The sequence below is a fragment of the Hemiscyllium ocellatum genome, chromosome 19, assembly GCF_020745735.1.
Source record: "Hemiscyllium ocellatum isolate sHemOce1 chromosome 19, sHemOce1.pat.X.cur, whole genome shotgun sequence".
NCBI classification, from domain to species: Eukaryota; Metazoa; Chordata; class Chondrichthyes; order Orectolobiformes; family Hemiscylliidae; genus Hemiscyllium; species Hemiscyllium ocellatum.
The window spans coordinates 21,224,693-21,251,193 of record NC_083419.1 but is presented as its reverse complement, the minus strand read 5'-3'; the positions used below and the strand labels follow the sequence as shown (position 1 = coordinate 21,251,193).

At 35.2% G+C, this 26,501-nt stretch overlaps 1 protein-coding gene across 1 annotated transcript in view; it reads right to left on the bottom strand.

Annotated features, from left to right (window-relative positions):
- Positions 1 to 2,432: 2,432 nt before the first annotated feature.
- The window catches only part of tbc1d15 (TBC1 domain family, member 15), a 45,192-nt gene continuing 21,123 nt past the window's right edge, over positions 2,433 to 26,501 (bottom strand). Inside the window, exons 6-17 of the mRNA XM_060839750.1 lie at positions 20,823 to 20,925; positions 18,800 to 18,991; positions 18,514 to 18,642; positions 15,798 to 15,901; positions 15,306 to 15,400; positions 12,326 to 12,442; positions 11,932 to 12,032; positions 10,585 to 10,684; positions 9,511 to 9,608; positions 6,589 to 6,705; positions 5,186 to 5,272; positions 2,433 to 4,146 (exon numbers count right to left, since the gene is read on the bottom strand). Coding sequence (XP_060695733.1) covers positions 3,931 to 4,146; positions 5,186 to 5,272; positions 6,589 to 6,705; positions 9,511 to 9,608; positions 10,585 to 10,684; positions 11,932 to 12,032; positions 12,326 to 12,442; positions 15,306 to 15,400; positions 15,798 to 15,901; positions 18,514 to 18,642; positions 18,800 to 18,991; positions 20,823 to 20,925 — 1,459 coding nt within the window. The 3' untranslated portion in view covers positions 2,433 to 3,930. The remainder of the gene's footprint in view (positions 4,147 to 5,185; positions 5,273 to 6,588; positions 6,706 to 9,510; positions 9,609 to 10,584; positions 10,685 to 11,931; positions 12,033 to 12,325; positions 12,443 to 15,305; positions 15,401 to 15,797; positions 15,902 to 18,513; positions 18,643 to 18,799; positions 18,992 to 20,822; positions 20,926 to 26,501) is intronic.

Genomic DNA, 26,501 nt, shown 5'->3' with positions numbered 1-26,501 from the left:
TTTGACAGTGGCAACATTCACAGTCAGCTTCCAGTATTAATAACCAAAATAAAATTAAGTGGTACAGGTATGTTGCCCAGAATTATCCATAATTGATAATGGATGAGAATCTAAAGATGGAGTCAAGCTCAAATTGTCCTTATCCCACAAATTAATAGATGTACTCTCTTGAAGGCATCTATTTCTCTCCCTTACAAAAGAAAACAAGGTACATACAATGGAAACCTTTGCTGAAAATTGTATGTAATTTTTACTGTGTCATAAAATGAAGAAACACCTCCCAGATGGGAGTTCCCATGTGTATTCATAAATCAGGAACTAAAACCAGTCCACAAATACAGTATCTTCATTAGTTCCAAAGTAAAAGTTTCAGATTTCAACTGAACAGCATGAGGTTATTGTGAAACTCTGATGTTTTGTGCAGTGGCAGATATAAATGCAACTAGGCATTTATTTTAGCCTACAATATTATCAATCCATGTTTTACAATGTATGAAACAATAGTGTGATGAGATAAATGTAATTTTATGCACATAACTAAAAAGACAGCATCCTGCAGAAACAAAATATTCCACGTCAAGATCTTATGGCACTTTTTTAATAAAACTAGTTTCCTTATAAATGGCAGAGAATGTATGTCATAGCTACTGAAACACTGCGCAATAAATCTTTTTAAACCAATAAGAAATTTGGAGAAAACAAATATTGCCAACAGGAGAACAAATGTGAGGCATAAACTGAATGAAAGATTAAGATGATCTGTGCTAATTTCCTGGACAACAGGAAATTAAAGCCTGAGTGGATGCTAGCACTCTTTCTGGACTCCCTGTAATTGTGTAACCTAAATAAAAGTTCCTAGAAGTTTGTAAATACTTCCCTTTAGCTCAAGAAAAATTTTCATCACAAAAATAAGCTTTAAACAATGTACCTATAAACAGAAATGGATCCAGTTTTCAATGTAATAACTTTGTTTATTGCAATTTTAAGAATAATGTTGAGGAATCCATCTTGAAAAAGTTTAGTTTCACAAACTAACAATTTATAAATCAATAACGGACACTATTTTTTTCCATGTATAAGGAAGCTATTTGGTCTTTAGTGCTTGTACCTCTGACAGTCATCCATTTAGTTCCTTTAACCTCTTCTATATCTACTTTATTTCTTTTTTAAAATATATATTTTGTTTCATATTTCCATGTCATTCCAATTAAATTCATATTAGTTAAGTGAGGCAGTACAAACCTTAGCCAGATTTAATATTTTAGCTAAAGAGAGAATTAATAGCATTTTATAACATTTGATCAAGCGAACAGATTATAGCAATTAGGTCATCACTCATTCCACAGAACATGCAATTTTCCATACAAGTAAAGTACAGGGAAAATATTGCTTAAAGGCTGGAAAGGGATAAGATATACTTTAAGAAGTAACTATTGAGAAGTAACTGAAAATAATGTATCCAGTATATACCAGGTAATGCCTACTGTACGGGTTCTCCAATAGGCTGGCAGGCTGCGTCTTTCTGGCATTGTAGTCACCACGTGCTGGAGGGGTGGTCTCGGCTAGGCAGTCTTGGTTTGGCGGTCTTGTCCCAGCATGGAGATCTTCTTCAGCAACAGCATATATGTATTCCAACGTTCACCATTTTAATTGGCTTTCCCCGAACTGAAAGTGATCCGAGATGAACTCGGCCTTAATTTTTACTTTCTTCTTATCTGTGACTTATCTCATTGATACAGACACCATGTTATGGCAACTTATAAAACTTTTCACTATTTTTTGTAAAAATACACAGGGCAATAAATTGCTATTCTATTCTGTTCAACTCTATGGATGGCCTTCACCTGGAAAATATTATACTGTGTCTGATCACTTTGGATGATGTACAATATCTCGTCTTTCACAATACCAAGATATCCCTCTTCAGTGGAAGCAGTAGGCAATAAAAAAAACCACACCTATGCTCCTCAAATGCAGGTAAAGATCGTAACTGATAAATACCCTAAGAAAAGGTGGTACAGGCTTCTCCAGCTTGCCTTCTTATATTGTCCCATTCCATGGTAATTTACTTTATATGACTATACAAGGCATTTTGCACACTAAAAATATATATCATTGGTGATATTCTAAGTAAAGAAAAGATTTTAAATACTTTAAACATTAAGTTTTTTTTCATATGTAGGCCTTAAATGGTTACCAATGCTTTAAGTTTAAATCAAAATAAGTAGAGCTATAAGAGCTGAAGCACAAAGTATTGTCTGATCAGTCAATGGCATTGTTATTGACTGTATGCTAAGTCAGAGTTTTAGTTTTTGAGATATCATATTAACATCCTCCAGAAACTCAGTTCGAATTAAACTGAAAACTGAAGTTTTCTTTGCACTAAAGACATTAGTGAAAGCTCTTCAAGGATGTTTATTTCAATTTAAAAGTTTCTTTGTTACATTTATATTAATGGGTAGCATACAAACTTATGTAATTTTACACCTTTCTTCCATGTACTTGACTTTAATGCCTTTGTAAAGTAAAATGATCTTCAGTTTTCCATAATAAAAAGCAGTGCAAACAGGGATTTCCTTTTCAACAAAACATATTTGTACTAAAAATAGTCCCTTGTGAACACAGTACATATGTTAGAAAGGAGAGTTATATATTACATTTACTTTTGTACACAATCAGAATACAAAATTTCAGGCTTTATACAACCGTTAGAAATTATGCCACTGTACATTTCTTATTATAGTAAAAATCAAAGTAAATCAAGTTATACATTTATTGAACATGCTTTAACTGTTAACCATACATTAGAGTATGGATGGGAAATGCAGTAGCTTAAAAATATGCTTTTCAACATATATTCTCAGTTGATTAGAAGATTTATAAAATTTTGTTTTGCATTTTAATAAGGAATATTAGGCTAAGCATTCCATTAATTGCAATTTAAAATAACTCTCTTGGCAGTTCTGACAATCTCTAGCAGTGCTATACCTTACAGGATCCCTGAAGAGAACTCTCCTGCTATCAACTAACTTCAGGTCTTCTAGTCTCAGATTTAATGTTACAATGTGGTGAATATTCTTTAATTAATACTGCGTATAATGTATCACAGCAGAGAAACTTGTAAGCAATTTCTTCCTCCACAACACTGTAGAATACAGTATTAAGCTGAAGTCTCATTTGAATGTTCACAGGTTATTTTACAAATACTTGCAATCAATTTTGTTAGAGCTATCAGGATAGCTAATTCAAAATCTGTAGAGTAGTTCTAAAGTACTAGATTTCTTTTAAGAACAAATATGTCCGGTGGAACTTTTTAACGACTTAACCAACAGCTGACAAAATCCTCCATCCACTATATTTGCTTTCCTAAATCTTCAACTCACACAAAACTTGATCAAGAATGAAATATCACACCCAAGTGCTCATTTTATACAGTCATTAAGCACCAATGTGGATCAGACAAGCTAGTTATAAAGCTTATTTAAGAACTACAAAAAAAATTATGTCTTTGATTTCAGGAGGAATTTTTGAGAGAAAACCCTCTTTCAATTAAATCATAGGTACTAATTAGATAAGCATTCATGAATTAACAAAATAATTATTTTTTTCTTAATATGAAACAAAACCTCATTCCCATTCAACATTCATGTTTGACACGAGGAAGTCTGAAAAATCATTTCTATATGAAGGCCCTTATGGTTTTAAGTAATTAGAAAAATTAAATTTTCTTTGCATTCATTTTTTAAAAAACATTTGGAACTGCAGCAGGGCATTTCTCATACCAATCCTGTACTTTCTTTCCTTAAACATATCTAAAACCACAGATCATTCCAAATACTGATATGTTATCTATGAAGACTTTTGCAAAAAAAAAGTAAACAAATTGTGGCATCTCACTTGGCTAGAGTCACAAAATTTCAGATTTCAACTTCATTCTACAGTTGTTGCCTTGCGCCCATTCTGAGCAGTGCTCGTATGTTCAGCTAAGTCTTCATTTGTCTGTGTTAAGGACACCGCCGAAACAGAATGGCTTGCCCTCCAGGAATTTTTGGTAACTCCTGACTCAGATGCATTGATTTCCAAATCAGGGGTTATAGTTGTGCTGTCCTTTAGGCCGAGAATTTCACCAACAGCTTGTGGCAAATCCTAAACAATACACACAATAGTTAAAATTTTAAAGAAACAAAACACTTTAATTTAAAGATTTTTTTTCTTTTTTACTTAAAATACACCATAGTATTGTAATTTTAAACTGTAACCTTGGCAACGACAAGATACAGGAAATTGAAATATGGTTGTCAAAGGTTGCCATGGAAAACCTTTTGTTACTTTGCAATTTCTCCATATTAACTGATAAGTCTATGCAACGGCAGAGATGATCAAGGGAGTTTTAAAGTGTGCATTCAGAACTGATTTGAGCATTTGAAACCGGAACAATAGGCATCTGTACATACAATTTCAAATAGACTGTGTAGACACAACATAACGGGCGGCACGGTGGCACAGTGGTTAGCACTGCTGCCTCACAGCGCCAGGGACCTGGGTTCAATTCCCGCCTCAGGCGACTGACTGTGTGGAGTTTGCACGTTCTCCCCGTGTCTGCGTGGGTTTCCTCCGGGTGCTCCGGTTTCCTCCCACAGTCACAAAGATGTGCGGGTCAGGTGAATTGGCCATGCTAAATTGCCCGTAGTGTTAGGTAAGGGGTATATGTAGGGGTATGGGTGGGTTGCGCTTCGGCGGGTCGGTGTGGACTTGTTGGGCCGAAGGGCCTGTTTCCACACTGTAAGTAATCTAATAACACTAGTAATATTAAACAAACGTTTTTAAATAACTTTTGTTTCAACAAAATGTACCACACAGTCTATAATCAAAGCTATTCATGTACATTTTCACTCAAATTAAACTGTATTGATAGTTTGAATCATTTATTACAACATATTACAGCTACTTTGAAATTAACAATCCTCATTGGACAAAATTGTGAACATGAATGAATAACTGAAGATTATCAAATTTATTTTAATATTTAATTACCTGCATTAACAGTATTGCTCTATGCAATAAAAGCATTTACATTTTAATTAATAGCTGGTATAAAATGCACTTGTGTGATCCAAAAGGCTTGTCACATTGTCATACATAATTCATTACTGTGAGGTTAAACACTTCATGGCATATCACTCACCTTACATTTCATCATTTGACAGTAAATTGCCTCTGCTTTACAAAGTACTTCTTCTACATCCAATTTCAAAGAAAGTTCATTGATGTGCTAAGAATACAAAAGTAACAAGTCCTCAATATGGATTTCAAGGAAGAAAAAAGCCAAATCCTGCATTATTTAAAGTTTAAGGAAGATTAAGCCTGCTGGTGTGCATAAAAGATTCAAGAGAATGACATTTCTCATCACTAGGTATGAAGAAAGAATTATGTTTTCCTTGAAGGAGGTTGGGAAGAGATCTGATAGAGATATTACAATCATAGAGTCTGGACATACTAGATAAGGAAAACAAATGTGACATTGATGGAAGGAATTAGAGCCTGGGTTTTCCATTGACCAGACATTCATTATTCCAGTGTGGATGGGAATTGCTTATGGGGACCCTGAGGAATCCCCATCATAGCAGATTCTAAATTAACTGCCAGGAAATTGTAGACTTCACTGGGAAATTTCTGGCTCAGTCTAAATCCAATACTTCAGGAGGTTTCAATGAAATTAAATAAGGAGCCACTGCAGAAAAGTTAGACTGTTTAACTGCCCCTATAATAACCTCAGACCCATCCCCAACTCCTCCTCTCCCACCCACTCCACTGCCCAAGCCAACACCCACCCTTCTTTACCTATTCTAAACACAGTTTTATTTACCTGATTTCCTTGCCAATTTGCTCCTACCCACTGAGCACCCTGTCCCCTCCCACTTGGCAGCTAACTCTGCTGGGAGCCTACTTTCTGATCATCTTACCTTCCGAACAGCCTAAAATCACACTTACCCTACGAACTTAGCTGTTAATGTGCTCTCTAGACCTTTAAATTTCAGTACACAGCAGCTGACTGCTGTGAAATAAGGGTACCGTTTGCCTTCTGCTGACCGGTCTACATTATTAAAGAATTGTCAGAATAGAAGTGTGTGTGCACTTCTGAAGAAGCCTTGATTAGAATTTCCATTTGAAACTGAGGAGCCCTCTTCATTTGTAAAATGTGGAGCAATAATCAATGGAAGATTGCCACTTCCCAAAAAATCTAGCCCCAGATGGCACAGATTTAAGGTAACTGGCAAAAGAAGCAACAACAACATCAGTAAAAATATTTTCAGTGACTGCAAGGTTAGGATCTGAAATGCAGAGCCTGACAGCTTTTATCAAGGCATTCAAGTGGAAATTCAATCATTACATGAAAATGAAGAAGGTGGAGTATGGGGTTAACACAGGAAATAGCAACAATGTGATTGCTCCTTTGGAGACCCAGCACTGACGTAATGGGCTGAATGGCCCCTCCTGTGCTGTAACTAACTGCTTGATTCTGATCTGAAATATTGGTAGAGCATGCAACTCTGCATCTGATCTTTTAATGTATAAATAATTAAGTACCTTTAGAATTTCATTAAAGCCATAATGGTTTTCCATTATCTTCTGTTTTTCAGAGTCTAGTATAGCACAGCATATCAACAGATGAAAATTCTGGCAAGGCAATCCAGTCCACATAACCTAGAAAACAAAGAGATTTTTTTTCCCCCAATGCTCGTCAAAATTTAATTTCCTCCATTCTTACGATTTGATTATTACTACTGTGATCCCTTCCAGAAACAGGAGGAAGATATGAATATTGTTGATAACAGTTCGGGTGTCAGCACTTTCGAAACAATAATCTTCAAATATCTTCACAATTTAATTTTTTGCGGTTTTCTTCCCAACTGGTTGATGTAATAATTGTTCCATTTTTTTCTGTTAGCAGTATGTTCAGCTGAACATCTAGCTGAAGGCACATTTAAAAAAAAAATATTCTCTCAATATTGTCAGGGAAACTAGAACTACATTACTATCTCTAAATTACTCAGCTAAACAAAGTCAAAAAATACTAAATGAGAGAGAACCAAATGATGCATACCTACGCGAAAATTTCTACCCTTTTAGGATCTACAAATCAAGTTTAGATACTGGTATGTTCCCGAAGACTTTGTTTTGAGTACATTAATGCAAGCATGCTTTTTCACCCCCAAATCCTTCACCCCCGCCCCCCCCAACACACACACACACACACACACACACACACAATGGCAGACAAATATAACAAATATATATAGAACTAATTGATTATTCATCATTTTTTTGCTTGCATTTATAAGTTTGGATCTTGGAATGAGAAGTAAACTTTCAAAATTAACTGACAATACCAAACTTACAGGAGTGCCACACAAATCATTACAAATTGCCTGCACAGGACACCTGTACCCAAGTAGAATAGGCAGGCATGTAGCAGAAGGCACTTAATACAGATTGTGAAACGTGAGGCAATGCATTTTGTCACAAGGGATAGAGAGAGTCAGTTTAGACTGACAGCCCAATTCTAAAATGTGTGCAGGAACAGAGGGTCCTGGGGACACATGCATATTAATCTTTAATGGTGCCAGTGTATACGGAATGATTAGCAAATCGTGTGGCGTCTTGGACTGCATAAGTAGAGGTATTGAATACAAGTGCAGGCGAGTTGCTCAGAACTTGTTTGGGGTTCTAGTTAGACCTCAACCTGAATAGTGAGTCTACTGCAAATCACCACACTTGAGGAAAAATGTAAAGGTCTTTGAAAGAGTGCTGAAAATAAAGGAAAGTGAAAATAATTCTAAGGAAAGGAGATGGAAGAGAAATTTGATAGAGGTATAAACAAGTCTGACAGGCTTAGATAAGGTAGTCAAGGAACACAGACACAAGATTTTGGGCATGACATGCAGGGGCAAGTGAAGAACACTTTTAGCCAGCCAATGTACCTTTCCCATGAAGATGGTGAATGCAGAAACAAAGAATAATTTTAAAGGAAATTTCTACTTTCCAAGTACTGTGATTAAGATTTAGATCTGATAGTATAGACAACCCCTTCCATAGGAAAGTGGTATATTTGTTCCATATTGTTCTAATGGAAGAGACTTCTGCCCTTTTTTATAACAGGTTATGCATTCCACATTCCTTATTTACAGCTTCAGATTCAGTATTTTTATCCCTTGTTAATTAACATATTCTGCCAGCTGTTTGGAGAAGGCAGAGTACAAATCAAATTCAAAACGAAAATGCGAAACTAACAAAAAGTCCATGGGTAAATGTGATTCTGCAATTGAGTAGAACTTGCTGAACAGTCCTGAGTACACTAATGGCAATAATAACAACCAATTTAAGATAATCAGTTGAGCTCATAACATTTCGTCACTGTAGCAATTGGAACCATGACCAGACAGATTCCAGCGAATACTCCATAGAATCCCTCGTGTGTAAACAGGCCATTCGGCCCAACCAGTCCACACCAACCCTCCGCAGAGCACATCAACCAGCCCCAGCCCCATCCTCTTACCCTATCTTGTAACCCAGCATTTCCCAGGCTAACACACTTAAATTACACATTCCTAAACACAATGGGTAATTTAGTATGGCCCAATCCACCAAACTTGCACATTGTTGAACTGTGGGAGGAAACCAGAGCACCCGGCAGAAAGGGGGAAAACATACAAACTCCACACTAGCAGTTGGTCAAGAACAAAATTGAATCCAGATCCCTGATGCTGTGAGGCAACAATGCTAACCACTGAACTTTTGTGCTGCCCAGACATTAAATGTGATTCTTGATTTGGGTAGTTAAACTGGGCCAATCAAGGAGCCCTGGCTGACAGATATAAACAGGAGATTCAGAAGGCCTCCTCAGACTAGGACTAGCTTTGAACTAGGCAAAAGTGAGGACTACAAATGCTAGAGATCAGAGTCTAGATTAGAGTAGTGCTGGAAAAGCACAGCCGGTCAAGCAGCATCCAAGGAGCAGGAAAATCGATGTTTCGGGCAAAAGCCCTTCATCTTGAGCTGGCTGGTTACAGCCACAGTGCACATGTTTAAAAAAAAAGGGTGACTTGGTGACAGGATACCAGTCTTTGTGCAGTTATGTCAGATACCTCTCTGCAAACAAAAGTAACATGATCAAGGCTTGTGTCATTTTCAGATATCCCAGAAACATGGGGAACCTATGAAAATACCTTTGCGGTATTCTCCTTGGCATTCCCTCAACAACAGTCAGCTTGCCAGTGAATTAGCACCATTTTTCTTCTATAGGATAAATCATTAATGGTTAAAATTTGGCATTCTTGCATCTGCCCCGATGAGGACAAGATGAAAAGTTTCAGCAACATGTCTTCATATTCAGCAATATTTTGTTCCTTTATAAATAGAGTTATTGCAAAGTAATTCTGACATTTTTTAAAGATGAACTGAAAATCAAAATCACATTCATTTGTACAGTATGCATGAAATGATTCTGACCTCCCAGAGTCTAAGAGTATCTTGAAAGTTGAACTCTCTTTTGAACCGTATCAGAAGCCACCTGAAGCAGAAGTAGAGATATCCAGATTCTTGAGATTCTAGGAAAACAACTTATCTTGTTAAAAATTCTCTTTTCCAGTTGAGCAGGGATATCTAAAGTGCTCTGCAGCATAGTTATTTTGTTCATGTTTATATTCAATTATCAAAGCTTAGATTTCTGAACTGACTTGAAGGAAAAATGTTGTTTTTACTTAACAGTAATAACATTCAGAGGTGGTACAAGGCATTTTGCAGTTTTTAAAGTACTTTAAAAATGTAGGCAGTATGGTTATGTAAAGAAATGTGAAGAAACAACTAACACTTGCCCAACAACACCTATCAACAGAAAAAGATAAATGATTAGTTTGTTTGTTTTGGATGGTTGAGTGACATTAATGAAGGCATCGGAAGAACTCCTCTGCTCTTCTTTAAAACAGTGCTGTAGACTTTTGCATTCACTTCAGGTAGTTGGGGCTTCAAATTAACATTGTTTTCACAAAGCAGATGAGAAAATAAAGCATATTGTGAACAATTAGAAACTGAACATCTTGAACTCATTTCTAAATGGGACTCAACCAGAATAGTACCATCCACGCTTCTTACAGCTATTGAAATTAATAACAAATAAAAATATTGGTACATAAAATTTATTAATTGCAAAACCTGACTGAATTTCTGTTTTAAGATCCTACAATTACTACTTCTGTATTTTATTTAAATTTAGTTCTCTAGTCAGAATGTTATTTTTATTATGCAAAACAAAAAAAAATCAGCTTCTTAGAAGATTGCTTCCCATTGCAATTGTCCTTTGCTGAACAGAATGGAGATAGTTGTGGAATTGGTGTTTAGCAGTATGGAAATACAACACCCAATTATTTGCACATTGGTTTATAGGAGTCTCAATGTTACTGCATTCAATCGGTAGGCAATAATTATTAATAGTGGTCACAATCATAAAAATAATCAACCGACAGGAAAATGAATATAGAGCAAAATCTAGCTTTTCAGATGGACACTTAAAAAAAATAAACTTACCAAGATAATTCCAGAACGCCAAATCTAGCAATTTTAATAATGTACTCAGCTGGGATAATTCTGTTTTCATGCCTTGCATTTGCTCCTCAAAGTTGCAATGCTACAATAAAAATAAAGATATTAAACATACATATTATATTAGAATTTTACAAACAGTAAAAATACTAATAATTTTGACACCTTTCGTTTATGAAAAAAAAGTTGCACCAAACTTGCAAACTAGCTAATCCATGTCAAAAATCCACCAATTAATATCGTTGACCTATTTTCCTTCTACTGATCAGCATTAGACAATTGAAGGTTCTGAATTCCCATATTCACTTCCAAACTCTTCTGAGTTGTGGGAAATAAATACAGCAAAATAAAAACATTAAATGCAAGATGAGAAATAGACCAGGAAAGGGAAGGTAGAAGGAAATATACCAAAAAATGGCAACAGATGAAAAAAAAACCAGGAAAGGAAGGTAGATATAGAAGAATTATGGCAAATAAAAGAATATGATAAATAAATGGGGAAAAAAATAAGATATCAGCTGCAAATAAGCCAAGGAAGGTACGTAGGCAATGGATGGATTTGAAAGATCAAAATCCAAATTGAACTGCTTCATAAAAAGATAATATTTCAAGCACTGGAAAAATATTTTTGGTTATATCAGGCATAAATTCACATTTTTATTCTGACGTTAAATTTATACGTTCATGAAACATGCAACTAATGACCATTTTAAAATTAGATGTTTGATTATTCAACAGCATGCAGTTATATCTGCAGTTGCATGAAGAGAGTTACCATTAACACTTGAATGTGGCTAGACAACCCAAGTATTAAGACAGTGCTATCCATTGATAATCTCTCAGCTGCTATAAATTATGAATAATGGAATGAGGGCACATTTGTTTTCAAAGTTGGCTAGTTTACATTCCTAGCTTTATGATTAGTTGAAGAAAGAAAACAGTAACTTCTACATTACTGTTAACAATAAACCATCCTAAATTCAAATTACCGTTGGAATTTTGGGTGCCCTCACACCAATAACTTGTCTTAGGGTTACATCTGTACTTAAAAATGACCATTACATTACTTAAAATTATGAAACTACGAGATCATATTGGCAATAAGAGACAGCATCAGGCAATTAGATGGTATAAGTGCAGTGTCTACTTAAATCTAAAAGGAACGTACCCATTGTAAGTAAGTGTGCTATAGAGAAGCTCAGTTCCTTTGCCTTGTGATCTAAATTCTGAACTCAGTACTCTGTGGATGCGTAACTTTTTAAAAAGATTGGGTGATCCATTTAAGGTGGTTGCAAAACTTAGAATTCAATTCTAGCTAATTTTAATTCTTACCATTTGTTCTATGAAAGCAACAAAGCACCAAAAGGCATCCACTTCATTTTCCATAACATACAATATGGGAGAAAGCAAATCACTCATTCCTTGAACATACCCTAAAAATTAAACATTTTATAGTTAATCAGTAATAAAGCCACGTAATTTCAATTCATATTAAACTCAAATGAAATGAGTAACTTAATAGCAAATGTTTATTTGCATGCTGTCCCTATCTATATAGGCATATGTTTGCAATCTTTTTATTAAAGCTTAAATTAATGCTACAAAAATACATTTGATAGAAAATATTGTCATAACTTATCAGTAAAGTTAAAACTAGAGATTTACAAAATAATAAATGTTTGCATAAATAAAACTGAACATAGTTTTCACAAATCATAATACTTACCAAGATCAAAATCATACATGCAGTAGGTCATTAATATATCATGCAATAAAATCAATCCAGGATTTTCATGCCCTTCATAAAAGGGATTTGTTCTATCTGTTCTGTTGACGTCTTTCTCTAAAAGAAATATTTGTTTCCAAACAAATTAAAATGTTCAAACAACTTTCTGAAATCAAAGAGGAATTAAAGCATTTGTTCTTTTCAAAGATGACATTTATGTATTTGAACTAAGTTTTAACCAGTATCTTCATGCATGGTTTTCTTTTACTGCTCTTGATTTTTAATGGATTAATTCTTCCCCCTCTCAAGATGAAACACATTAATTCCACAATGAAATACCATGGTCTTTAAACTATCAAGGCATTGCACCAAAAGCCCTTATCAGAATGAAGAATTTATATACTGACATTTCAGTGACGATCAAATAAAGCAACATCAAAGAACAAAAATAGTAAGCAAAACAATTTCAAAATGTCTGCAGTTTAATAAAGAAACAATTGTCTTAACAGTTAAAAGACTGACTCATTTAAAGAAAGACTGATTTAAGAACACAAGAACAAAGAGCAGGAGTAGGTAATTAGCCCTTTGAGACTTCTCTGGCATTCAATATGATCATAGCTGATCTCATCTCTGCCTCAATTCCACTTTCCTGCTCATCCTTACAATCCTTTAACTCATTACTCATTGAAAATCTGCCTATCTCCTCCTTACATTTATTCAGTGTTCCACTGAACCCTGAAGTATTGAATTCCACAGATTCATGACACTTTGAGAGAAGTAGTTCCTCTTCAACTCCCTTTTAAGTCTGCCACCCCTTAGCCTAAAAACATGACATCTTGTTATAAATTGCCCCAGAAGGTGAAACGTCCATTCTACACCAACTTTTTCAATCCCTTTTAGCATCTTGTATATCTCAGTTGGATCTCCTCACATTCTTCTAAGTTTTAGCAAGTATAGGCCTAAACTTCTGAATCACTCCTCATAAGAAAAAAATCTTTCTTTGCTGGAATTAATCCAGAAAACCTTCTTTGAACTGCCTCCAATTTAATTACATCCTTCCTCAAGTGAGGCTACCAAAATTGTATGCAGTACTCCAGATGTAATCTCACTAAAACCCTGTAATTTGTGAGCAATTTAGCTGCTTGACACTGTAACTCAGGTATTAACATGCAAACTTTGAGGTGCACATGATGATAAAAGTAGCAGTGTAATTTGAGATTCAAGCTAACAGTCCAGCTTCTAAGTATACCACAAGATTTGGGACAGCATATCTTTCACTAATGAGGAGCATTACCTCCGTATATTGCAAAACTACACCTTATAAATTGCCAAGTTATCCTAAGATTTTGAAAAATTCCTTTGAGATTGTTTAATATTATGACAGAACAACTATCCACTCTCTCAAGAAGTTAGATATGAATGTAACTAAGATTACATGAGAGCACTCTTTTGTTCATGTAGTCAGTGCAATGTTAGATTGGTAATGTGACACAAGGTGAGCCTGTTGCATACATGTTATGGCTACTGGTGTGAGATTAGAACCCATTATAATAATTGCAGTCCTTGAAAAATCCATAATTTACATTTAAAAAGGAGTCAACAATTGCCATCAAAAAGTTAAAGCAAATTTTGCCTTTTCTGCTCTTCATGAAAAACCAAAATGGTTAAATGAAAATCTAGGACTACAAAATGAATAAGAACATGATTAATCCTGGACCTAACAGTTAATCACTTTACTGCTTTCTACCACTAACCCACACCTTAAAACATGTCTCACTCTGACAAACCCACAAATAATAGCTTGAAAGGCTTCACAAAAAAAATGCCTTAAGTAGAAAAAATGTCAAGAATGGCCAAAAGCGTAAAACAATTCTTTAAAAATGAAATGTTTTCCAGATGGTTACAATTACAATATTTTTCTGCATAATAATTTCTCCATGGGCAACTAAGAAAATAAGAACATGTCTCTTGAATTTAGTATTGCTGGGAGCAGCAGGATTTGGAAAAATTGCACAAACAACAGCCAAGTCAAAGACATTATACAGCCTAGACCAAACAATAGTTCTGAATATCCTTAATTGTTTGAGCCCATGTAAATCATAAGCAATTACCAAGCTTTACAACTGATTTTTTTTTTAACTAAAATTTGAAAGATGTAGTTAGATAGCACAATAATCACCGAACAAATTAAACACTTTAAGAATAAACAACCAGCAAAAAAGAACGTTTCTGTGACGACACTGACCGACTATAGAATTCAGTGAGAAAACATGCATTCAATTCTTATGATAAAAGACTACAAGATCAATTCAACAATGATTAAAGATACAGTGTGAAGGGAGCCAAATCCTTAGGTATAGCAGACTCGATGTGATGTTTTTACAAGTCAGCTCAGAAAAAAGGGGTAAAGATTGGAGAGTGCTACACAATTGATATGCACATATTCAATAAGGTAATGATAAATACTATAAATAAGCAACGAGAGATTGGTAATGTCATACAAGCTTTACATAATTTGTTAATCAACTGGTAATGGCCTGGGTTAGAATCCAATCTCAGATGATGAGAAGGTTGAGAGCCAATGAATATTTTCCCTCTTTCATGGTTGGTGAGTTCTGAACTGAAACAGTTTTGGACGTCTTAGTTCAGTCCCTTCTGGACAAAGTTGAACAGAACAAAACTACTCAGAGTTCAGCATCTAGATTTAGCAATCTTACTCAGAGGCCAATTCGATGGCAGGAAATGAATATATAGTGTCTTTGAGTGACAGAGACAGAATATCTTTCCAGGGCTGAGATGAAAATGCAGTGTTGGAGAAAAGCACAGACGTATACAGGCAAAGAGTACCAAAAGTAATTAAAAAATTCAATTATTCTTATTTTAGACAGAATGAAATTTTGTATTCACAAACCAAGTAGCATTTCAGTTTCAATATATGCTTTTACTTCCCTCAAAAATTAAGAAAGTTAAGCTTGTTTACCTATAAGACTCTTGTAATCTTTCAATCTTGTATTTCTTTTTTCTTGTTCTTCACTGACTGACTTCCACTGAAGCTTCATCCTGAAGTATTCATCTCTATACAAGTGAAATATGCGCAAAGTCTAAAACTGATTGATTACTGCCTTAGCTACTTCAACCAGATGTAGTGTTTATTTAACATCACAAAAATATCAATAATAAACTCATTGAGCTGGTAAATGCTTTATTAAAAACATAATTTTAAACATTGCATAAAATCAACTACAACAGGGATAACATACAAATTTTCACTAATTCCTACAGATATGCCAAACTCTGGGTATTAGGATTGAATTCATTCCCTTGCTCATCACATCAAAACAAAGAAGTATACTGCATATAAACAGAAATCTTTTTGTACAGTTCTCGGAAGAGACCAGTAGATGTCTAGAAAATATACACTTAGCAACTGGTTTCTCAAATCTATGATATTTGTAGAACAAAAAGAACTCACGTTTTTCTTTTGATTAACAATCTTCTATCTTCTTTTGAACTATCCCACGGGAAGTAATTTAAAAGAAATTTCCAAGTCAATTTTCTTACTGCATGACAAAGACCCTGAGAAAGAAAAATATTCAATACTTGAATAAAATTCTGCAGTTGTAAAAAAAAAAATCAATCTTTGGTACAACCTAATTTTAGTATTCCTTTCTATTAGATTTATAGTTCAGCACAAAATAATCAAGGCTAAATTTTACACATATACATATCCCTTTTCCTATTCACCATGTGTCTTTTAGGTTTTCTAAAACTGGTTTGCAGTGAAGATTTCTATTTAGAACCTTCCCCAAAAGTCAAACTCTTCACCATTTGATTATTTGTTTTCTAAACATATACTTCTATGCATTAGCATCTGCTAGCATCCTTCCATTTACATGTGACAATAGACACACGGCAAATCCACAGGCAATTAACTAATTCTACCAGATGCATTTTGCGATGGTTGCTGAAGTGACTAAACTGAGAGATACAGGTTCTATCACAAGTGCTGCACAAAAGGTTATAAGATGTCATTGAGAGACATGGTTGTTGGCACAGGAGCGTGCTGTCAGATTGTTATAGAAGTGAATTGCCATGGTGGCACACAATAGCCCATAGATAATGTTGCCTTTTCGTTCTGTTGTTGACTAATGTTTCCCGTGTGTGGAAAATAATGTTTAGGGTTTTATTTCAAAACTTCAAGAGTTGTTACAGAGCTTTTTGCATCCTGTTGAGTTTTCAGTTCTGCCTTTCTCCCCATATCCTTAAGAATCCATCAATCTTCATCCTGTAAACATGCTCATGCTAGCGAAGTTGCCTCTGCTAAGGAGTGCTAGCATACTTGGAAGATTTGACTCTGACAGGACTGGTACATTTGCGATTTTCTTTTTCCTGGAAAAGCTGCAAATCACTGCAGACATGAATAACAATTGTCCCTTCCTTTCCTAAAAGCTGTGAGTTGTCCATGCTGAGCAAGCATACAAGGTGATAAGAACATGGGTCTCCATCAAGCAACCAGAGAGTCTCGAGTCCTGTTGTTGTTTTGAGGCAGCCATGTTTAGTAGCTGCTTTTTGTGTGTGAGTGCTCTAAGCCAAGAATCAGATTTTCTGCCACCATCGACCTAAGATGGTAGAAGTTGCTAACCCCTTCCAGTGGTGTGTTGTTCACGCAATAATAGTAGGCCATTCAGCTTGTTGAGCCTGCCCCACTATTCATACAATCATGGCTAATTAAACAATTCAATGTCTCTTACCCAAACTTTCCTCATAACCCTATATGCCACTCACAGAAATCAATCTCCACTTTAAACATAACCAAAGACTGGAGATTTCTCAGCTCCCAAGGGTCCTCTCAGTAAGCAAATCTTTCATCTCAGACCAAAGAGACATCAGCCTTATTTTGAACTGTGCCTCCAGTTCCACATTCCACAACCAGAAAGTATCTTACCTGCATCTACCCTGTCTATCCCTTTAAGAATTCAGTAATTTTCAATGAGATCACCTCTCGTTCATCAAAACTCTACAGAATACAAGCCCAGTTTGCCCAATCTCTTTTCACAGGACAATTCTGCCATCCCAGGAATGCATCTGGTGCTTCTCTATTGCATCGTCTCTCTATGGAAATAATATTTATAATAATAAAACCTCAGATAAGGAGACCAAAATGGCACGTAGTACTCCAGCTGCAAATGTGTTGCTGGTCAAAGCACAGCAGGTTAGGCAGCATCTCAGGAATAGAGAATTCGACGTTTCGAGCATAAGCCCTTCATCTATTCCTGATGAAGGGCTTATGCTCGAAACGTCGAATTCTCTATTCCTGAGATGCTGCCTAACCTGCTGTGCTTTGACCAGCAACACATTTGCAGCTGTGATCTCCAGCATCTGCAGACCTCATTTTTTACACGTAGTACTCCAGGTATGGTCAAACCAAGCTCCTATCAAATGAAGCAAGGCTCTTGTTCTCAAATCCACCTGCAATAAAGGCTAACATTACACGGACCTTCCTGATTGCTTGCTATCCCACAGAATAACTTGCACTGACTTCCTGACAGGACACAGAGGTCTCTTTGAACATTTACAAGTTTCCACTGCCTACCATCTAAGAAATACTCTGCTCATCTGTTTCTACCAAGGGCACACCCTCACACTTTTCCACATTATATTTCATCTCCCACATTCTTGCCCATTCATTTATCCAAATTCTTCTAAAGCCGCTTTACATCTTCTTCACAACATACATTCCCACTTAGCTTTACATCATCTGAAAATTTAGATTGTAATTGGTCCTCATCTCCAAATCGTTGATATATATGCGAATAGCTTGGCTCCAAATATTCAACAGTGCTATAGCCCATTAGTCACAGAGCCAACACAGGAATGACCCATTTATTCTTACTCTGTTTACTGGCAGTTAGCCATTCATCAATTATTGTCTGTCCTATCGATCATGTTTTAATTTTTTTGACCAGCACCCTGTTGGGAACTCTATCAAAGGTCTTCTAAAAAATTGAAGTATACTACACCCAACCACTCTCCATTATCAATTTTGCTAGTAATATCTTCAATAAAAAAACCCAATAAATTCATCAGAAACAATTTTCTATTTGCAAGTCCATGCTGACTATAATGAAAGCAAAGTACCACAGAAATAAAAACACAACATGAAAGCTATTTTAAAAGAATGCATTTACCCCCCTGAATATCAATTTTTTCACATTTTCTGGGTCTAGGACTTTTCCTTCTGCATCCATGCATTGTGACCACCTCTCAATAGAAACTGGTTCTCCTCTTTGAATTTCAGGTCTTATGCCAAGATCAATCTGAAATAGATGAAATTAAAATGAATGATGCTAATTTAATTCCACTCCACACCATCTTTACAAACAAACAACAGAACTACTAAAATACACATTAAAAGCTGAAAATTCTTTAAGATATCCTTAACGAACACAAGTTTATGGCACTAAAATAACTCACTCGTGTAATAACTTCAAAACCTGGCTCCTCCTGATGATTAATTTCCAGGCCTGAAATAGATTCATTAAGATCCATTTCAGATGCAGGTCTTTGTTGGGATGTTACATCATAACCACGAAATGCATACATAAGGTAGTTTGTAACTTTTGAAAAACCTCCTAATGTTGTTGTATATGGATCCTTCTTGAATTTCTGTAAGAGAAACCCCAAGATAGTTAGCCTTACTATACTGCTATATAAACATTCCAGAAAAGATGCATTGCTTACTATTCACAAAAGTCAAGTCAATTTAATTTTCATTGTATCCTAGGCAATAGTTTACAAAGTGATGCTTAACTGTACAAGGATACTCAAAAATTGGGATCAACTGCATAAAATAATTACCTTTGCAGAATATTAAATAAACAAATTGTGTGTATGCATGATGGTGGATTATCCAATCAGTGAATGTTCATTTTTGAACACACTTTAGAAAAGAGAATTAGAGGCATTTTAAAATTATGGAAATGTTCGATAGAGTAGATGCAAAGAAAAATTTTCAAATTGTGGGGTCCTCCTGTTCGGCTCAAAAATTCTCACTTGGTCATGTTCTAAAGTGTCACATCAAATATGTTTTTCAGTATTAGCTAAAGTAGTGATCTGAGCAAGATATTGACTAACAGTGGCAACACTACAGCACAATTTGAAACAAAGAAAATTGAAGAACATTCATAAGTCCAAGAAAATAAACGTCATACTGAACTCAACATTGACTCAGTTTCTCTCTGCAAATATTACCAGAGCTGCTAGATTTCTCCAGCACTTTGTTTTTACTTTAGTTCTCCAAGATCCACAATTTTATGCTTTTATGTGATATCTAGATTTCTAATTCACACTCACCAAATAAGACAAACTGTTTTTAACCATAAGTCACAGTTACTTAGGTCACACAGAGGGGATTCTAATGATCATGTCTATGCTAGTTACAGTGACAACTTATATTTGTATCATGTCTTTGAAAATATAAAACATCTCAGAAGGATTATAAGACCAAAATATTATGTCAAGTCACATAAGAGGTTATTAGATCAGATGACCGAAGGAAAAGTCAAACAAGTAGGTTTAAGCAGTACCTAAAGTGAGCAAAACCACGCAGAGAGGTGTAGGGAGGGAATTGCACAGCCGAGTGTTTAAAGGCCAAAAGGCATAACTAACAATGGTAGAGCAGTTAAAATCAGGGATATTCACAGTCAGAATTAGATGACTGCTACTATCGTGGAAGTTTGTACGGCTGCTCGAGTTTACAAAGATAGAGAAAGAGAGAAGAGACCATGGAAAAATAAGAAAACAAAGATAAGAATTTTAAAATCAATATACTGCTTGCTATAGGGTACTTTGGGAGTCCTAGTGATATTTTGGAGTTTTAATTTGATAATCATAGACAAAGCACACATTACTATCCTGATCAGTATTCAGAAATTATTTAAGTATGTATAGTTGCACATTGCTGATTAATCCATTATCTCATCTCTGATAATCAGCAAATGATTTCATTCATTGCATTCAGGTTATACTATTCAAATGGACAAAACATGGGTGTTCAGGAGTCAATGAGGTTTTTTTTATTTAGGACCAGAGTTGAAACTTAAACTCCAGAATGTCAGCTTTTAGTGTTGGAGGTTGTTCAAGAAGTAATGCTTTCTTTCCTTAAAAATGAGGAAGGTGAAAATCAGTGAAGTAATAAAACTAGCTTTAACTGTTAGTTTGTACACTTGTCATTTGCATATACAAATCTAACAATTAGTTTGTGATATCATCTAAGTACTACTTAGACCGATTTTGTAAATATTGGACAGCTACACATCAAAGCACAAGACACACATGATATCAATTCTGATCAAACGTGTCCGACCATCTCATGTCAAGAGTATTCTTTGGTCCAATTAAGTATTAGGAAAGATGAGCATACTCATGTCTCAGACACTCAAGACAAAAAAAAAGAGACTATTTTAAAGTATACATCCTAAGCATATCATGCACTTACTTGCACTAAGCCAACTGCATTCTCTTCGAACAAGTTCTCAAAAGACTGAGAAAGTGCTTTACTGTTGTATGCAACATGGAGTACTTGGTCATCATGTGATGATCTATAGGAAAATACCAAAAAGGATGATCACATTTTTCTGAATTCTTTTTAAGCTTAGTTAGGATGTCAGTGTTCATTTGATTCAAAGACCCATTCTTCAAAAAAATCCTCCATCAATATTTATTGATAATTAGGTTTAACAGGAAGATTCCAAACTGATTAATTTATGTCTTATTTGTGTTAACTATGCTAATCTACACACTGCTTCAATTTATTTGTTTTTGTTTTACTAAGTGTAACTGAACAGTTATCAGTTAGATTATCTCATCTCATTTACACCTAATCCACACATTTCTATTATTAAAATAGAGTGATAACAACTTTAATAACTGAAAACCGCCGGCTAACAAGATGTGCTAGCCTGAAAGGAAAAATCTGACAAAGCATTTCACTTGTGAGAGCCAATCTACTGCTGTGCATATTATGAAGCGGTAGCAGTTCCAAATAAAAAACTAATTTCACAACAGACAGCTGGAGTCGAAGAACTGACCAAACAAATTGGAAAAATGAATGCGCTTTGTTAAACATTAGCATGTAATTGCTGTGCTGCTATTGAGTAAAAGCTCATGATCTGTAAGCAAGCTTTAAAAGTCAGTAAATTTAGCAGTCAGCCTACTAAGCAGCTTTAATCATGCACTAAAAACAGAAGAATATTTACAAAATCAACACTACAAATGTCGATTCAAGCTCAAATTGTGTTCACCCTCCATTAAAGTTGTGATTTTCAGGAAAAGAATCACAACTTTAAGTGATTCATGAATTTCCATTGGAATCAATAGTAGAAATGGAGTTTGGTTCCTTAGGGCATTTTCTTGCTCAGAAAAGCAATAACAAAAAAGGATGATGGCAGAGCAGTCGACATTGTTTATTTGGATTTTAGTGAACCTTTGACAAGGTTTTGCATGGTAGACTAACTAGTAAAGTTAGGTCACATGGATTCAAGGTGAGCTTGCCAATTGGATACAGAATTGGCTTAACAGCAGGAGACAGAATAACGGTAGAGGGCTGCTTTTCAAACTGGAGGCCTGTGACCAGTGGTATTCCATAGAGATTGGTTTTGGGTCCTTTTTTGTTAGTCATTTATATAAACGATTTGAATGAGAAAATAGAAGACATTGTTAGTAAGTTTATGGAGGACACCAAAATTGACGGCATAGTAGACAGTGGAGATTTCCTAAGACTACAAAAGGATCTTGATCAAATAGGTTATTGATCTGAGAAAATGGTACATGGAGTTCAGTCTAGATAAATACAAGGGATTTCATTTTGGTACAACAAACAAGGGTGGGGCTTATACAATTAATGGTAGGCTCTTAGACAGTGTTGTAGAAGAGGGATCCAAGGGTGCAGGGACATTAATCTTTAAAGTTCGCATCACAAAGAGACAGGATAGTCAAAAAGGCATTTGGCACACTTGCCTTCATTTCTCATTCCTTTGAGTAAATGAGTTGGGACATTATGTTGAGGTTGTACAGGACATTGGTGAGCCTCATCTGGAATATTGTGTCCAATTCTGGTTGTCCAGTTATAGGAATGATATTATGAAGCTGGAGAAAGTTCAGAAGAGATTTACTAGAATGTTGCTGGGTATGGAAGGCTCGAGTTCTCAAAAACAGCTGGGACGATTTTTCAGTACAGCACAAGAGGTTGGGAGGTGACTTGATAGAAATGTCTAAAATAATGACAGGTATAGACAGGATTGATGGTTGTTGTCTTTTCCCTATAATGGAGAATTTCAACACTGGGGGCACATTTTAAGGTGGGAGGAGAAACATTTTTTAAAAAAACATGAGCTGGTGTTTTTTTTACACAGAGGGTAGTTTGCATATGGAATGAATTTCCTGAGGAAGTGCTTGATGCAGGTACAATTACAACATCTAAAAGACATTTGGATGGATGGACACATGCATAGGAAAGGTTTGGAGGGATACGGGCCAGAAGCAGGCAGGTGCAACTATCTTAGATTGGGATTATGTTCAGCATGGACTGGTTGGACCAAAGGATCTGTTTCTGTGCTGTATGACTCTATGATAAGCTAAAACACATTCTCATTCTGTATTCTACTTGAAATAGTTTTCAAAATTAAGTATATCACTGAATATAACAGTAATACTATATCCAAATTTATTTGAAAAATTTATGCAAGAATTGTTTGATTTTGTCGACAATATCACCAATTCTTTTCAGTGTCTTAGAGGGTAATCCAAGCAGTCATTTGACAGTGTCAGAATACTTTAATACATCCAATTTCACTGCGAGGATGATAGTCTTCCTTGCCCTCTTTATTGCAGCAGGCTCATTAACATCACAATGAGTGTTTCTGCCTGATTTTTAAAGTATTGTATGCTCCAAGTGATAGAGACATCAACGGCCTCCGTCTCTCATCCACACAACGTTGCTGAAACTCGGCCCTGTCTTTCTCTTTTTCCTTTCCTAGAAGGAAATGCTTTTCCAAAGGTCTGGAGTTCCACAACATAGTGCCAATGGGTCCCAATGTCAAAATGACTCTGATACGCAATGACATGTAGCTCAGCAAAATTACATCAAACTGGAAATGCCAACCTAATTTGAAGAAACAAGATCTAAAAATAAAACAACATTTAAATACAATGGTATTAAACGAGACTTGTAAATGACTACCTGTAACAAGAAACTTAGGCCAGTTCTATAATCACAGGATATTAACATCGCTTCTCCTTCTTTCAAAAGAATGTACACATAAACCTCCATACACTTTGCTGTTTTTTTTGGGGAGGGGTGGAAGGAGTGAATGAAAAGCCATAAAGATGAATTAATCAATACTTTAAACAAAAGCACGGGTCTTTTGTTTTAAGTAAAGAAATGGGTCAATACCCTGGACACATCAGAGTCTTGACTGGAGGATGTGCATTAGTTGGAGCAGAGCATCCATAACCATTTCAATTCTCAATCTAAGGTTATATTTTTCAACTTTTCTTTGTATATCTTGATATATTATTTGCATGTGAACAATAATTATGCATTACTTGTAAAGTAGCAATTAAATTTGGAGCTTCTATGTGTTATAAACTGAATTTGAGACAGAGAAACGACTGTGTCATCACAAATGGGAAGCTGTAAAACTGCATGATAGTTTACATGGCCTGTTTCAATCATACATATGAACATATGAAAGCATGGAAAAACATGATAACAAAGAAATAATAAAGCACAATGAGATGTAAAATTTTTAATATATTACAATTAATACAGATCCAGATTATCTACACGAGCATGTCACAGTTGTGTATAACACTAGCCTCAGATAATTACAAAACTCAAACAAAAGACTGCCAGACACAATGACAAAAAGAGCCAAATATACAACTTCCTGCAAAAAAAAATGAATTTTTAAAAATATTTATGCATACATTTTAAGATCACCTTCAAGGGCAAATTGAGAAAATCTACTAAACTTGATTTATATTATAAATTTTACAAAAATTCATTTTGTTAACCTCAGTAATAATTTTTTTTAAAAAATCTCAATTTCTTTTGTTATTTATTTTACTTTTTATTCCTAGATCACTGGCATCAAAGCATTACCACACACTAAATTCCTCGGTCAGGCTCCTTTCTGCTCCCAACATCACCGAAAACATGAAGTACTTTACTCTTAATAGATTCTCTCTGACCTAGTGAACAAATCCAGCATGTTTCATTTCATTAACGAATTTTCTCTCCATCTTTAGTGATACTATAACATGAAATCAGGACCTACACAGCTTGTTGCTCGTTAATTCCTGAACTATATCTGACTCAAAACTAAGAAATGAAACATAAGAAATGATTGTATGCAAACTAGCTGCAGATTGAAAGAAAATAAAAGACACAATATAAAAACCATTAAAATCGTGTGACAAGAAAGATAACCTGATTGACAGTTAGATACACAGATAGAGGAAATGACAGAGATCAACAATGATCAGACCATAAGCCTCTCTGAGTGGCAGTCAAAGAAAATACTGTACAAAGGAAAAGAAAGAGTTTAAAGTAGGAAAGCCTCACAGGATGATCTGTAAATAAAAATAATCTCAATTACAGGAAGTGCAAGAAAGAACATAGCACAAGGGATGAGCGATGCGCAAGCAAAAATGACAAGGAGAACATACAAAATGCATAAATATTTTTAACCTTACTCTGAGAAATGGGGGCTCATTTAGTATTTTTGTAAGCTGAAGTTAATTATTACTGGCAAAGATTTTAACAAGTGATGGATCATTTAATGTAATTGCCACGTAAAATGTTCGTCGACACTTTAAATTTTACCCAAAGTATCATTACTTCCCATCTTTTATCCAACATCAGTCACAAGAAAATTATCAAACAACTGAAATGAAGCAGTTAACCATGAATATTTTAGCATCAAGTCAGAAGGCAAAGAACTAATATTCTAAGCGAATGAACGGCTTGTGAACAATAATAGTATACAATTTTAAATTATGTTAGAATAGTAATAAGCTTAAGGTTTGTTTTAAAAATGGGCAATCACACAAAGGGGGGGAAATCAACAGTAAAAAGAAAGTGGACCTTCCAGCATACAAAGTAGAGAGAGCGACACAGCATACAAGAGAGAGAGACACAGAGAGAGCGAGGGAAGGAGAGAGAGAGCGCGAGCAAGCAAACGAGAGGGAGGGACAGACATGACCCTCATCTCTCTTCCTGCCAACCATGACATTATCAACAGCAAAACAAACATGTGCAATATCAATTTAAGCTGGAAGATGTCTCTCTGACAGATAGTTAGATTGCTGATCTCATTTTGTGATTACATTTTATGAAAAAGTGCCTTTCAGAACAAAATGTATTAACTTTTGCTGATGCTGGGGAGATAGACAATGAAATATATGCATAAGCACATCTGGAAGCATTTATTAAAATTAGAACAATAAAAGAAAATAAAATACTCCATATGAAATATTAGTAGCCACACATTTTGTCTCTTAATTGATGTTAAAGTGAATCATTCTTCTAGCACATGGGCATGTTTTATTTTATTTGAATTAACATTTTGTTATTGAATTTTTTTAAAAATCTAATTTTAAATCCAGAAATCCAATTGCAATTATAAATTGTAGCCCAGGGACTTGTGAACATTTAAAAATTAACACCAGCAATCTCTCATTGGAGATACTGAAGGTAAATTTTCAAACCAATGGTTAGATTTAAATTATCTAAGAAATATATTCTAGACTTGTTATAGTTATACTACAAAACCAGTTTTCAAGAGTGACGACAACACAATTATACTGTGCAGCCCCAGTTGCAAACATGCATTCCCACCATGATGAAAATATCCAGAGTCCTGTTCATATGACAGAAAACTATTTTCCACATGGCAGGATCTGAACATAAACCAACTCCAGAACTATACTAGCACAAACACGGCAATATAACATCGGAGGCACAACACAATTTGCTGTCAGAGGTTATCTGTGCTAAATTTAAGAAACAACCTGTTAGATCCTTCAGATTCTGTAATTACAATTTCTCTAACAATTTTAATTTCAACAGAACTCAAATTCTGAAGGGGGATAATACTGGACTTGAAATGTTAAC